Here is a 13,768-nt window from a genome sequence, read left to right as displayed (position 1 = left end):
CCCCTCAACAGATGTCTACTGTGGCAGGTCCAAAGCTAGAAAGCTCCTTCCAGGGCCTTACCTCAGGAAGATGCCCACCCCAGAACCACAGGAGTAGGTGTGGGCGGTGCAAGCTCCCACGTCCTCCCCTTCCAACTCCGTCTGACAGCAGTAGCTCTGGGAGCACAGCAGAGTTCCACATACAAGGCACAGAGTTGGAGCTCTGCTCTTGTCACCACCTGATTTGGGGCACCTCCATGAAATAAAAAAGCACAAGTCAAGGCTCTATAAGACTGGCTAAAGAGCTGAGGGTGGTAAAACTGCCCTGGAAAAAAATTCTGCAATATCAAGTAGAGCTGAAGATGCATACAGACTATGGACCAGGCAAATTTATTTCTAGAATAGGTAACATCTCACATACCATGTACTGAAACAATCAACAAGTGGAGAAAAGAGAAATAAAATTATCAATAGGAGGAAAAAAATATGTAAATTAAAAAAAATTACTGCTACTGTCATATAATGAAGTACTACACAATAGTGAAAACTGATGAAAAATTATATGTGTCAAATGTATAAATAAATCTTACAAACAATGCTGAGTGAAAAAAGCTATAGGATAATGTACAATGCTATTCTAAAGCTTAAAACAATAATATATGCAAAATAATAATAACTGCTTAGGAATATAACCATTTGTAGTTAATGTGTTATTTAAAGTGCAAATTGTTTAGATAACATCTAATGAATCAAACTTGTCCCTCATCACCCGCTTTCTCATACCTTATTCTGAAACATGGAATCATGCTTTTTACAAGTTTGGTAGTACAAGTTAGGTGGTACTACTGATGTTATGATTTCCCTACCCAAACAAAAGAAAACAATGACAAAGTCCTTCAAGTTCTGTGTAGAGAAGTGAGTGTTTCCAGTGGTAGGAAGTGCTCAATAAGCTAATATAAAAACTTACAAGAAATTAGATGCTTGATTAATGAGGCTGCTGTAATCCTCTGGAAGGTCTATTAATTTGTTAGATTCTCTTGGATAGCTAAAACAAAACAAAACAAAAACCACATAAAAAACCCAGTTAATATGAGGACATATTGTAACAATGACAGGGAAACTCTTAACTTAGTCAAAATAAATAAAGGAAGCCTGAATCTAAGTGACTGGGCACTACCCACAGCAGCAAAAAGCCAAAGTAAGAACTTTAAAATGCATGCTTAAATAACGTAGGGCCTTAGGGCTCACATTTTTACTTGAAGAACTCAGGATGAATTATCAGGACAATGGGCTGTCCTGTACACTTATATCCTGCTTCCTTCCTACTTCTTGCCTCCAACCAAGTCTTTGACAATCTTCAGCTTACCTTATAGCGTCTCTTTCACCTTCCAGGTATCTCTTAACTTCAATGTTATGACACCAACTTTAATGTAAATGGAGAAAAAAAAATTTTTTACTTTTGAAGGGCTAGAACCAAAAAATTTTCTTCTCTAAATCCAGTAAGAGAGAAACAGTTTTCTTGGCTTATTATATTTATCTCTTCATAAGAAGCTTAGAGGAATACCACATACTTTGCCTACCATATTTTAAAATCAGAAGAATATGACCTTTGATTTTCTGAAAGCAACAATGCTTAACATATTAAAATTTGCTATTACCCCCACTAATTGGACACTCTGAAAAACCAGTCTGGGGAATTCCCTGGTGGTCCAATGGTTAGGACTCTGCGCTCTCATTGCCAAGGGCACAGGTTCAATCCCTGGTCAGGGAACTAAGATCCCACAAGCCACGCAGTGTGGCCCAAAAAATCAAACCAAAACCCAAACCAAAACAGTCTGAATCAATGAGAAGCTCTTATAATCTAGAGCTAGAACACTCATATAAAATAAAAATTTTTTAATTGTGGTAAAATACACAGCACATAAAATTTACTATTTTAACCATTTTTAAGTGTACAGTTCTGTGGCATTAAGTATATTGACGTTGTTGGGCAATCATCACCACCTCTGTCTCCAGAACTTTTTCAGCTTTCTCAAATGAAATTCTGTGCTTGTTAAACACTAACCCATTCCTCCCCCTACTCCCAGCCCCTGGCAACCACCATTCTATTTTCTGTCTCTATGAATTTCACTATTCTAGGTACCTCATATAAATAGAAACGTAATGTTTGTTCTTTTGTGACTGGCTTATTTCACTTAGGCTGCCTTCAAGTTTCATCCACATTGTAGCATGTGTCAGAATTTCCTACCTTTTTAAGGCTGAATAATACTCCACTGAATGTATATAACACATTTTGTTTATCCATTCATTAGTTTATGGACATTTGGGTTGTTTCCACCTCTTGGCTATTGTGAATAACGCTGCTATGAACATGTGTGTACAAAATTCTATGAGTTCCTCCTTTCAATTCTTTTGCAATACACACCTAGAAGTGAAACTACTGGATCATAGAGTAATTCTGTTTAACTTTTTGAGGAATCACCATACTGTTTTCCAGAGCAGCTGTACCATTTTCTATTCCTACCGACAGTGTACATGGATTCCAGTTTCTTGACATCCTCACCAACATGTGTTATTAATGTCTGCCTTTTTCATTACAGCAGTTCTAATGGGTATGAAGTGGTATCTCACTGTGATTTTTATTTGCATTTCCTTGATGACTAGTGATGTTTAGTATTTTTTCATGTGCTTTGCTTATTGACCATTTGTATATCTTCTTTGGAGAAGTCCTTTGCTCATTTTATAATGGGTTGCTTGCTTTTTTGTTGCTGAGATGTAGGAAATCTAGATGTATATATTCTGGCTATTACTCCCTTATCAGATATATGATTTGCAAACATTTTCTCCCATTCTGTGGGTAAATTCAGCCAAATTTTATTCTTAACTTAGTCACTAACTTGACATGATTAACGGGTCAATTTCTCTAGACTTCAGTTTTCTCAAATATAAACTGAGGATAGGGTGTCCCTGGTGGTGCAGTGGTTAAGAATCCGCCTGACAATGCAGGTGACACAGGTTCGAGCCCTGGTCCGGGAAGATCCCACATGCCATGGAGCAACTAAGCCCGTGTACCACAACTACTAAGCCTGCACTCCAGAGCCCATGAGCCACAACTACTGAAGCCACAACTACTGAAGCCCGCACGCCTAGAGCCTGTGCTCTGCAATGAGAGAAGCCATGACAATGAGAAGCCCGTGCACTGCAATGAAGAGTAGCCACCGCTCACTGCATCTAGAGACAGCCCGCAGGCAGCAATGAAGACCCAAAGCAGCAATCAATCAAGCAATAAAATAAAATAAAAAAATAAAGTGAGGATATTAGACTAGATAACCCTTAAGGTTTCTTTCAGTTTCAAAAATCTACAGAACATAGTATTTAACAAGTAAGTTAATATGAGGAAATAAACATTTCCACCACTACTCTCCTTCCAGGCAAATATGCTTACGCTATTCAGTAGGCCTGGCAAAAATCTTACCATAAAGGTAAATCCTTAACTAAGAAGACCTAATAATTATACTTTGAATCACATGGATTGAATTCTGCCAGGCTATCTGAGAATTTTGTAAAATATGTGATAAACTGAAGTTTGTTTCCATATATATATATTCCAATATAAAGAAGAAAAGTGTATAATCGTTACCTTTCAATCAGTAACTTCATTATCTCCTTATTTTCTTGAAAAAGGCAAATGAAGTTGTTTGGCAGGGAAAGATAGTTACATAAATGTTCAAAATGGCTTGTTCCAGAAGCTGCAAATAGAGAAGAAAACAGTTTTGCATATAACAACTAAGAGTAGATCCTATAGGAGAGTAAGCAACAGCAGAGCTTAAAACAAAAAAGGCATGAGATGAAATATTTCAATTTTGCTAGGTACATAACCTGTAGGAAGTAAATAAGATGGCACATGGAAGGGATCCACAGAAAATGACATAACTGAAAGTGGAGTCAGGCGACTCCTTTACCAAACTGGTCACAATTTCTTGATGTTTCAGTTTTACCATCTGCAAAATGGGGTACCTGTGTGATATACTTCATGGGGTTGTGAACATTAAATGACAAAAATAACATGGGTAGCTCTGGAAAAGTATAAGGCAGTACAGAGACGTAAGATGATTTTATCACCGAGAGATGGATTTAAACACTAACTTAATCATCACTGAAAATGATTAGGAAGGGTAAATTATTTTCTCAATGGTGCCTGGACAACTAGCTAAATGGAGATGCTATTCAACAAACTTCTAGAAAGCAGCATAACATGCAGGCACCCCATGACTTGTGCCAGGCACTATGAGGTACAGTAAACTTTAAGTCTACCTTTAATTCCTACATTAAAATCAGATTTATGTGTAATTATGGCTATTTTGAACTTCAAGGCCTCATGTTTCAGATTAAAAAATACCTGAGGGGGGCAGACAGGAGAAGCAAGAAGAACTACAATCCTACAGCCTGCAGAACGAAAACCACAATCACAAAGTTAGACAAAATGAAAAGGCAGAGGATTATGTCACAGATGAAGGAACAAGATAAAAACCCCAGAAGAACAACTAAATGAAGTGGAGACAGGCAACCTTCCAGAAAAAGAATTCAGAATAATGATAGTGAAGTGACCCAAGATCTCGGAAAAAGAATGGAGGCAAAGATTGAGAAGATGTAAGAAATGTTTAACAAAGACCTAGAAGAACTAAAGAACAAACAAACAGAGATGAACAATACAATAATTAAAATGAAAAATACACTAGAAGGAATCAATAGCAGAATAACTGAGGCAGTAGACCGGATAAGTGACCTGGAAGACAGAATGGTGGAAATCACTACCGCAGAACAGAATAAAGAAAAAAGAATGAAAAGAAATGAAGACAGCCTAAGAGATCTCTGGGACAACATTAAATACACCAACATTTGCATTATAGGGGTCCCAGAAGGAGAAGAGAAAGGACCCAAGAAAATATTTGAAGAGATAATAGCTGAAAACTTCCCTAACATAGGAAAGAAAACAGTCAACGAAGTCCAGGAAGTGCACAGAGTCCCAGGCAGGATAAACCCAAGGAGGAGCACACCGAGACACACAGAAATCAAATCGACAAAACTTAAAGACGAAGAAAAAAATCAACAAGGGAAATATGACAAATAACATACAAGGGAACTCCCATAAGGTTATCAGCTGATTTCTCAGCAGAAACTCTGCAAGCCAGAGGGAGTGGCACAATATATTTAAAGTGATGTAAGGGAAGAAACTACAACCAAGAATACTTTACCCAGCAAGGATGTCATTCAGATTTGACAAAGAAATCAAAAGCTTTACAGACAAGCAAAAGCTAAGAGAATTCAGCACTACCAGTCCAGCTTTGCAACAAATGCTAAAGGAACTCCTCCTCTAAGTGGGAAAGGGACTAGCAACTTAAAAAATAAAAAACCTTGTACATACATAGACTGCTGTATCAAAACTGCATGGGAGGGCTTCCCTGGTGGTGCAGTGGTTAAGAATCTGCTTGCCAATGCAGAGGACATGGGTTCGAACCCTGATCCAGGAAGATGCCACATGCTGTGGAGCAACTAAGCCTGTATGCCACAACTACTGAGCCTGTGTTCTAGAGCCTGCGAGCCACAACTACTGAGCCCACGTGCCACAACTACCAAAGCCTGCACGCCTAGAGCCCATGCTCTGCAACAAGAGAAGCCACCACAATGAGAAGCCTGCACACTGCAATGAAGAGTAGCCCCCACTTGCTGCAACTAGAGAAAGACTGCATGCAGCAACGAAGACCCAATGCAACTGAAAATAAATAAGTAAAACAACAACAACAACAACAAAAAGACTGCATGGGAACAGCAAAACCAAAACCTACGATAGATACACATACAAAAAAGAAAAAGCAACCCAAACACAACACTAAAGATGGTCATCAAAACACAAGAGAAGAGAGCAAAAGAAGAAGGGAAGAAAAAAGACCTACAAAAACAAACCCAAAACAATTAAGAAAATGGCAACAGGAATACACATATTGATAATTACCTTACATGTAAATGGATTAAATGCACCAATCAAAAGACATAGACTGGCTGAGTGGATACAAAAACAAGACCCATATACATGCTGTCTACAGGAGACCCACCTCAGACCTAGGGACCTATGCAGACTGAAAGTGAGATGGAAGAAGGTATTCCACGCAAATGGAAATCACAAGAAAGCTGGAGTAGCAATACTCATATCAGACAAAATAAACTTTAAAATAAAGACTGTTATAAGAGACAAAGAAGGACACTACACAATGATCAAGGGATCAATCAAAGAAGAAGATATAACAACTGTAAATATATATGCACCCAACATAGGAGCACCTCAATATACAAGGCAAATACTAACAGCCATAAAGGTAGAGATCGACAGTAACACAATAATACTGGGAGACTTTAACACCTCATTGTCATCAATGGACAGAACATCCAGACAGAAAATCAGTAAAGAAGCACAGGCCTTAAATGACACATTAGACCAGATGGACTTAACTGATATTTATAGAGCATTTCATCCAAAAGCAGCAGAATACACTTTCTTCTCAAGTGCACACAGAACATTCTCTAGGATTGACCACATGCTAGGCCACAAGGCGAGCCTCGGTAAATTTAAGAAAACTGAAATCATATCAAGCATCTTCCGATAACAGTGTTATGAGATTAAAAATAAACTATAAGAAAAAAACTACAAAAAACACACACATGGAGGCTAAACAATATGCTACTGAACCAATGGATCACTGAAGAAATAAAAGGGGAAATCAAAAAATACCTAGAGACAAATGAAAGCACAACAATCGAAAATCTATGGGATGCAGCAACAGCAGTTGTAAGAGGGAAGTTTATAACAATACAATCTTATCTCAGGAAATAAGAAAAATCTCACATAAACAACCCAATCTTACACCTAAAGCAACTAGAGAAAGAAGAACAAACAAAACCCAAAGTTAGTAGAAGGAAAGAAGTCATAAATATCAGAGCAGAAATAAATGAAATAGAGACAGAGGAAGTAAGAGCAAAGATCAATGAAACTAAAAGCTGGTTCTCTGAAAAGATAAACAAAACTGATAAACCTTTAGCCAGACTCATCAAGAAAAAAAGGGAGAGGACTCAAATCAATAAAATTCGAAATGAAAAAGGAGAGGTTATAACAGACACCACAGAAATACAAAGGATCATAAGAAACTACACGTGGCTATATGCCAATAAAATGGACAACCTGGAAGAAATGGACAAATTCTTAGAAAGGTACAGTCTCCCAAGACTGAACCAGGAAGAAATAGAAAATATGAGCAGACCAATCATAAGCACTGAAATTGAAGCTGTGATTAAAAATCTTCTGACAAACAAAAGTCCAGGACCTGATGACTTCACAGGCGAATTTTATCGAACATTTAGAGAAGAGCTAACACCTATCCTTCTGAAACTGTTCCAAAAAATTGCAGTGGAAGGAAAACTCCCAAACTCATTCTATGAGGCCACCATCACCCTGATACCAAAACCAGACAAAGATACCACAAAAAAAAAGAAAATTACATGCTGGAACTTCCCTGGTGGCGCAGTGGTTAAGACTCCGTGCTCCCAACGCAGAGGGCCTGGGTTTGATCCCTGGTCAGGGAACTAGATCCCACATGCATGTTGCAACTGAGAGTTTGCATGCCACAACTAAAAAGCCCGTATGCTGCAACTAAGGAGCTGATGAGCTGCAACTAAGGAGCCCACCTGCTGCAACTAAGACCTGGCACAACCAAATAAATATTAAAAAAAAAAAAGAAAGAGGCCAATATCACCGATGAACATAGACACAAAAAGCCTCAACAAAATACTAGCAATCCGAATCCAACAATACATTAAAAGGATCATACACCATAATCAAGTAGGATTTATCCCAGGGATACAGGGATTTTTCAGTATCTGCAAATCAATCAGTGTGATATACTACATCAACAAATTGAAGAATAAAAACCATATGATCATCTCAAAAGATGCAGAAAAAGCTTTTGACAACATTCAGCACCCATTTATGATAAAAGCTCCCCAGAAAGTGGGCACAGAGGAAACATACCTCAACATAATAAAGGCCATATACAACAAACCTATAGCTAACATCATACTCAATGGTGAAAAGCTGAAAGCATTTCCTCTAAGATTAGGAACAAGACAAGGATGTCCACTCTCACCACTTTTATTCAACATAATTTTGGAAGTCCTACCTATGGCAATTAGAGAAGAAAAAGAAATAAAAGGAATCCAAATTGGAAAAGAAGAAGTAAAACCGTAACTGTTTGCAGATGACATGATACTATATACATAGAAAATCCTAAAGATGCTACCAGAAAACTACTAGAGTTCATCAATGAATTTGGTAAAGTTGCAGGTTACAAAATTAATACACAGAAATCTGTTGCATTTCTATAAACTATGAAAGATCAGAAAGAAAATTCAAGGAACAATCCCATTTACCACTGCATCAAAAAGAATGAAATACCTAGGAATAAACCTACCTAAGGAGACAAAAGATCTGTACTCAAAAACTATAAGACACTGATGAAAGAAATCAAAGACGACAAAAACAGATGGAAAGATATACCATGTTAGTGGATTGGAAGAATCAATATTTGTCAAAATGACTATACTACCCAAGGCAATCTACGGATTCAATGGAATCCCTATAAAATTACCAATGGCATTTTTCACAGAATTAGAACAAAAAATCTTAAAATTTGTATGGAGACACAAAAGTCCCCGAATAGCCAAAGCAATCTTGAGAAAGAAAAACGGAGCTGGAGGAATCAGGCTCCCTGACTTCAGACTATACTACCTATAGTCATCAAAACAGTATGGTACTGGCACAAAAATAGATATATAGATCAATGTAACAGGATAGAAAGCCCAGAAATAAACCCACACACCTATGGTCAATTAATCTACAACAAAGGAGGCAAGACTACACAACAGTGGAAAGACCGTCTAGTCTCTTCAACAAATGGTGCTGGAAAAACTGGTCAGCTACATGTAAAAAAATGAAATTAGATGGTTCTTTAACACCATACACAAAAATAAGCTCAAAATGGATTAAAGACCTAAATGTGAGAACAGATACTATAAAACCCTGAGAGGAAAACATGGGCTGAACACTCTCTGACATAAATTGCAGCAACATCCTTTTCTATCTGTCTTCCATAATAATGGAAATAAAAACAAAAATAAACAAATGGGACCTAATTAAACTCAAAAGCTTTTGCACAGCAAAGGAAACCATAAACAAAACGAAAAGACAACCCGCAGATTGGGAGAAAATATTTGCAAATGATGTGACCGACAAGGGATTAGTCTCCAAAATTTACAAACACCTCATGAGGCTTAATATCATCAAAACGAACAACCCAATCAAAAAATGGGCAGAAGACCTATATAGACATTTCTCCAAAGAAGACAGATGAGAAGATATTCAACATCGCTAATTATTAGAGAAATGCAAATCAAAAGTACAATGAGATATCACCTCACACCAGTCAAAATGGCTATCATCAAAAAAATCCACAAACAATAAATGCTGGAGAGAATGTGGAGAAAAGGGAACCCTCCTACACTGTTGGTGGGAATGTAAATTGGTACAGCCACTACGGAGAACAGTATGGAGGCTCCTTAAAAAACTAAAAATAGAGCTACCATTTGATCCTGCAATCCCACTCCTGGGCATATATCCAGAGAAAAACATGGTCCGAAAGGATACACGCATGCCAATGTTCATTGCAGCACTGTTTACGATAGCCAAGACATGGAAGCAACCTAAATGTCCATCGACAGAGGAATGGATAAAGCGAATGTGGTACATATATACAATGGAATATTGCTCAGCCATTAAAAAGAATGAAATAATGACATTTGTAGCCACATGGATGGACCTAGAGATTGCCATACTGAGCAAAGTCAGTCAGAGAAAGAGAAATATCATATGATATCTCTTATATGTGGAATCTAAAAAGAAATGACACAAAGGAACTTATTTACAAAACAGAAACAGGCTCATAGACTTAGAGAACAAACTTACGGTTACCGGGGGGAAGGGTGGAGGGAAGGGATAGTCCAGGGAGTTTGGGATCGACATGTACACACTGTCATAATTAAAATGGACAACCAACAAGGACCTACTGTATAGCACAGGGAACCCTGCTCTATGTTATGTGGCAGCCTAGATGGGAGGGGAGTTTGGATACATGTATATGTATGGCTGAGTTGCTTTGTTGTGCACCTGAAACTATCACAACATTGTTAATCGGCTATATTCCAATATAAAATCAAAAGTTAAAAAAAAAAAAAGCAACAAAAACCACACCTGAATTTGTCACTTTTCACTTTTTAAAATCTGAAGAACCCAGTCTATGAATAATAAACAATTGAACAATTTTAACATCTGAAAGCAAAACAAGTACATTTTTGTACATGTACAAAATCAGTACATTTACTGAAATCCAAATAAAATCAGATATTTACATAAATATGCACCTAATTATATAATCGGTACATCACCATAGTCAATTAGCTGTGACCTAAATTGTTAATAAGTTTTCATTTTTGCAATGCACTTTAATTCTTAACTTGCTAGAGTGAAAGACTACATACATTTCCTACATTTTGAAAGAAATTAGAAATTACCTTGAATTTCAGGTGGGGAAGGAACTCCATTTAAGTAATGGAAAAACAAAGCAGAACACCTCAGGAAAGGCATGATTCCAGCTCTGACATTCCTCAACAGATGCCAACCAGAGTGCATTTCTTTCAAGGCACTGTGAAAGAGAAAAATGATAACTGGGAAATGTAATTAAAAAATGGTCATTCTAGTTATAGCACAGTGTGAAAACAGACAACTACTATTTGGAATTGATAGCACATTGGCTTAAAAGGTATGGGTAGCCCTAACTATTACAGGACATCAGGTATAATTGGTGATATACCCTTTAATGCTGTTATTAAAATTTGTAAAAGTTATACAGCTATATAAAGAGAAAATCTGGAAAATAAAAAAACTATCCACTATTCTATAACCTTATATCAGCAAGCATTACTTTGGAAAACTATTTTCATACTAATGTGTCTTACACAGTTGTACTTGTAACATATAAAATTTAAAATTAACATGATTTTCAGATCATAAACCATAATTTTATTGGAATTTTAAGATTCTGGATAACATAAATCATAACCTACACTAAATTACTTCCCTGTAAGCAAACTCTTAGATTGCTTCAAATTCTTTGCTAATATAAATAATATCAGTGTACATCTTTATGTCTGTAGGTTTTTCTATATGTTGGATTATTTTGCTAGTGTGGATTCTCAGAAATGGGATAACTTAGTCAAAGAACAAACAGTATGGTTCTTGACATATACTGTTGGAAAGCCAAGTGAAGGGACTTATCTGCTGGCACAGTGGTTAAGAATCTGCCTGCCAATGCAGGGGACACGGGTTCAAGCCCTGGTCTGGGAAGATCCCACATGCCGCAGAGCAACTAAGCCCATGTGCCACAGCTACTGAGCCAGCGCTCTAGAGCCTGTGAGCCACAACTACTGAGCTGGCACGCCACAACTTTTGAAGCCCACATGCCCTAGAGCCCGTGCACTGCAACTACTGAGCCCACGTGCCGCAACTACTGAAGCCTATGTGCTGCAACTACTGAAGCCCGTGTGACTAGAACCAGTGCACCACAACAAAAGAAGCCACTGCAATGAGAAGCCCGCGCACCACAAGGAAGACCAGCCCCTGCTCGTTGCAACTAAAGAAAGTCCGCACGCAGCAACCAAGACTCAGCACAGCCAAAAATTAAAAAAAAAAAAAATTAAAAAAAAAAAAAGAAAGCCAAGTGAAACTGTCGTAACCAAATCACAATGACTCCAATAACATGAGGTTCTAAGAATGTCACTCCTGCCGGCCCTGGATATACCTTAAAAATGTGTGGGAAGTGCTGTATATTACTCCTCTCTCAGAGATTTCCAATCATGTTAGTATATTAAAAGTTGAGAAGTCCTGCAGGTCACTCCCCCATCTCTTATTTTAAACATGTCAACAGACAGCAACTTCCCTTATTTAACAAATGAATTCGTTTTTCATACTACCACCTCCTAGTATTTGGGGAACTGCCTATCGTGTAAAGATTACGACCTCACCTTCCTGTATACTGGTGAAGTGTTTTATACAAAGCAAGAACTGCTAATTCTTCTTCCCCAGAAGCATTTTCTTGATCCATGCCATTCTCTTCTGAAAGATAAGGCAATATTAGTACTCTGTATTTGCCTACTAAGTGGATTGATGACCACACCATTTAAGCACTCAAATATATTCATACACTCACATGTAATATGAAAATACTCTCACAAAACACACATAACTTTAATCCCTCAGGTCGGAACACAGTATTGATCTCCATCCTAACAAGGAGCCTCTTAGGGAGAGGAAGCCAAAGTGCCTCAGGGTGCCAGGCAGCAAGCGGTGAGTAAAATCTGCTAAATATACAGCCTGTGGTACTCAAATATTACTAAACTTATGAAATAAAAAAAATAAGTAAAAACATTCACATCACTAAGGTTTTTAACAGAAGGGAAATTGTTTCAAAAATTTTCACGAGGATAAACAGGATTTTACTTCAAGAATCTGACAAAAAGGAGTTACCTGTACATGAGGTAAGTAAGATCTGTATGATGTGTGCCATAGTAACCAGATGGAAAATGTGAAGGTCCCCAGTGCCAAGGCTGATCCCTGAAAAATCTTGACACTGCAATGCCGGGAAGGCGAGCACCAAGCCCACCTGGATACCAAATACAGAAGGTCAGACAGAGCACCTTTCCTTTCACAGCTGAACACGTTTCCATTTTCTTAATGTGATCTCTTTGTGAGCTCAGTCCCTCCCCTTAAGAAATCTTTGTTCTTAAAGGGTACACATGTTAGAAATTCCACTAGGATTGACTAAAGAAAATTATTTAGAGCGTTATTATTTCATTTGATGGGCATTATTATTTCATTTATCCACTGATTCCCCTATATATAGTTTATTGTTAATAATAACAAAAATAAAACTTGAACTCTTTCTAGGTAGTGAGCAATGGAAAAAGCATGAGGTTTGGACCCACAAAGATCTAGGTAAGAATCCGAGATCCTCTTATGAACCTTTTAGACAATTCCTTTGAGTCTCAGTTTCCCTGCTGGTAAGCTGGAGATAATATACGTGTTGTTAATACCTCAGTAATAAGGATGTAAGGACTAAATGAAGATGAATGTGAAAGCAGTCAGGTACACAATAAATGCTAGCTCCTCTGTTAACCTCCTGCTGCCTGTATGGTGGTGTCAGTGGTGGTGGTTTTCAGAGGGGTAATGGGAACAATAACAATGGCTGACATTTACTAGGGACACATTGCTCTAAGCTCTTTACATTGATTATCCCATTGAGTTTTGACACAATTATATCAGGTAGGTATTAACCAACTTACAGGCACAGAATATGATGCCCAAAGAGATTAAGGGGGCAGCACTTGGGGCTGCTGTGCATGGCAGTACACTCAGTGTCCTGAGTAAGGGGACCTGGTTGAGGTGGGGCTGAACTTCAGCCACCCACTGCCTGGCCAGTGCTGACCTGGTACCACCTGCACCTGTTCAGAAGACATGACTTTCCCTAAATCACACAAATAGACTGTTGCTAAGTAGTGTTACCAGAGGGCTGTATCTGCCCCAAAGCACCGTATGGGTTGGCAGCAGCCCTTACATTACTAGTGTTTTTTA

The 13,768-nt window shown here is 37.9% G+C and overlaps 2 protein-coding genes across 8 annotated transcripts in view; one reads left to right on the top strand and one right to left on the bottom strand.

The window, feature by feature from the left end:
• Positions 1-13,768, top strand: part of TRERF1 (transcriptional regulating factor 1) — a 572,147-nt gene that overhangs the window by 167,297 nt on the left and 391,082 nt on the right. The gene's annotated exons all lie outside the window — the stretch shown is intronic.
• Positions 1-13,768, bottom strand: part of UBR2 (ubiquitin protein ligase E3 component n-recognin 2) — a 115,760-nt gene that overhangs the window by 5,866 nt on the left and 96,126 nt on the right. For 5 of the 6 annotated variants that reach the window (XM_060162901.1, XM_060162895.1, XM_060162896.1 and 2 more), the window contains 7 exons: positions 12,665-12,800; positions 12,163-12,253; positions 10,654-10,784; positions 3,620-3,728; positions 1,346-1,402; positions 947-1,024; positions 62-232 (listed from right to left, as the gene is read on the bottom strand). In XM_060162901.1, the coding sequence (XP_060018884.1) occupies positions 62-232; positions 947-1,024; positions 1,346-1,402; positions 3,620-3,728; positions 10,654-10,784; positions 12,163-12,253; positions 12,665-12,800 (773 nt within the window). The remainder of the gene's footprint in view (positions 1-61; positions 233-946; positions 1,025-1,345; positions 1,403-3,619; positions 3,729-10,653; positions 10,785-12,162; positions 12,254-12,664; positions 12,801-13,768) is intronic. The other variant, XM_060162898.1, reaches the window with a different exon arrangement.

This window comes from Lagenorhynchus albirostris, chromosome 10, assembly GCF_949774975.1.
Source record: "Lagenorhynchus albirostris chromosome 10, mLagAlb1.1, whole genome shotgun sequence".
Classification (NCBI taxonomy): domain Eukaryota; kingdom Metazoa; phylum Chordata; class Mammalia; order Artiodactyla; family Delphinidae; genus Lagenorhynchus; species Lagenorhynchus albirostris.
Note: the sequence above shows the minus strand (reverse complement) of the source record. Positions and strands in the feature narration are given on the sequence as shown.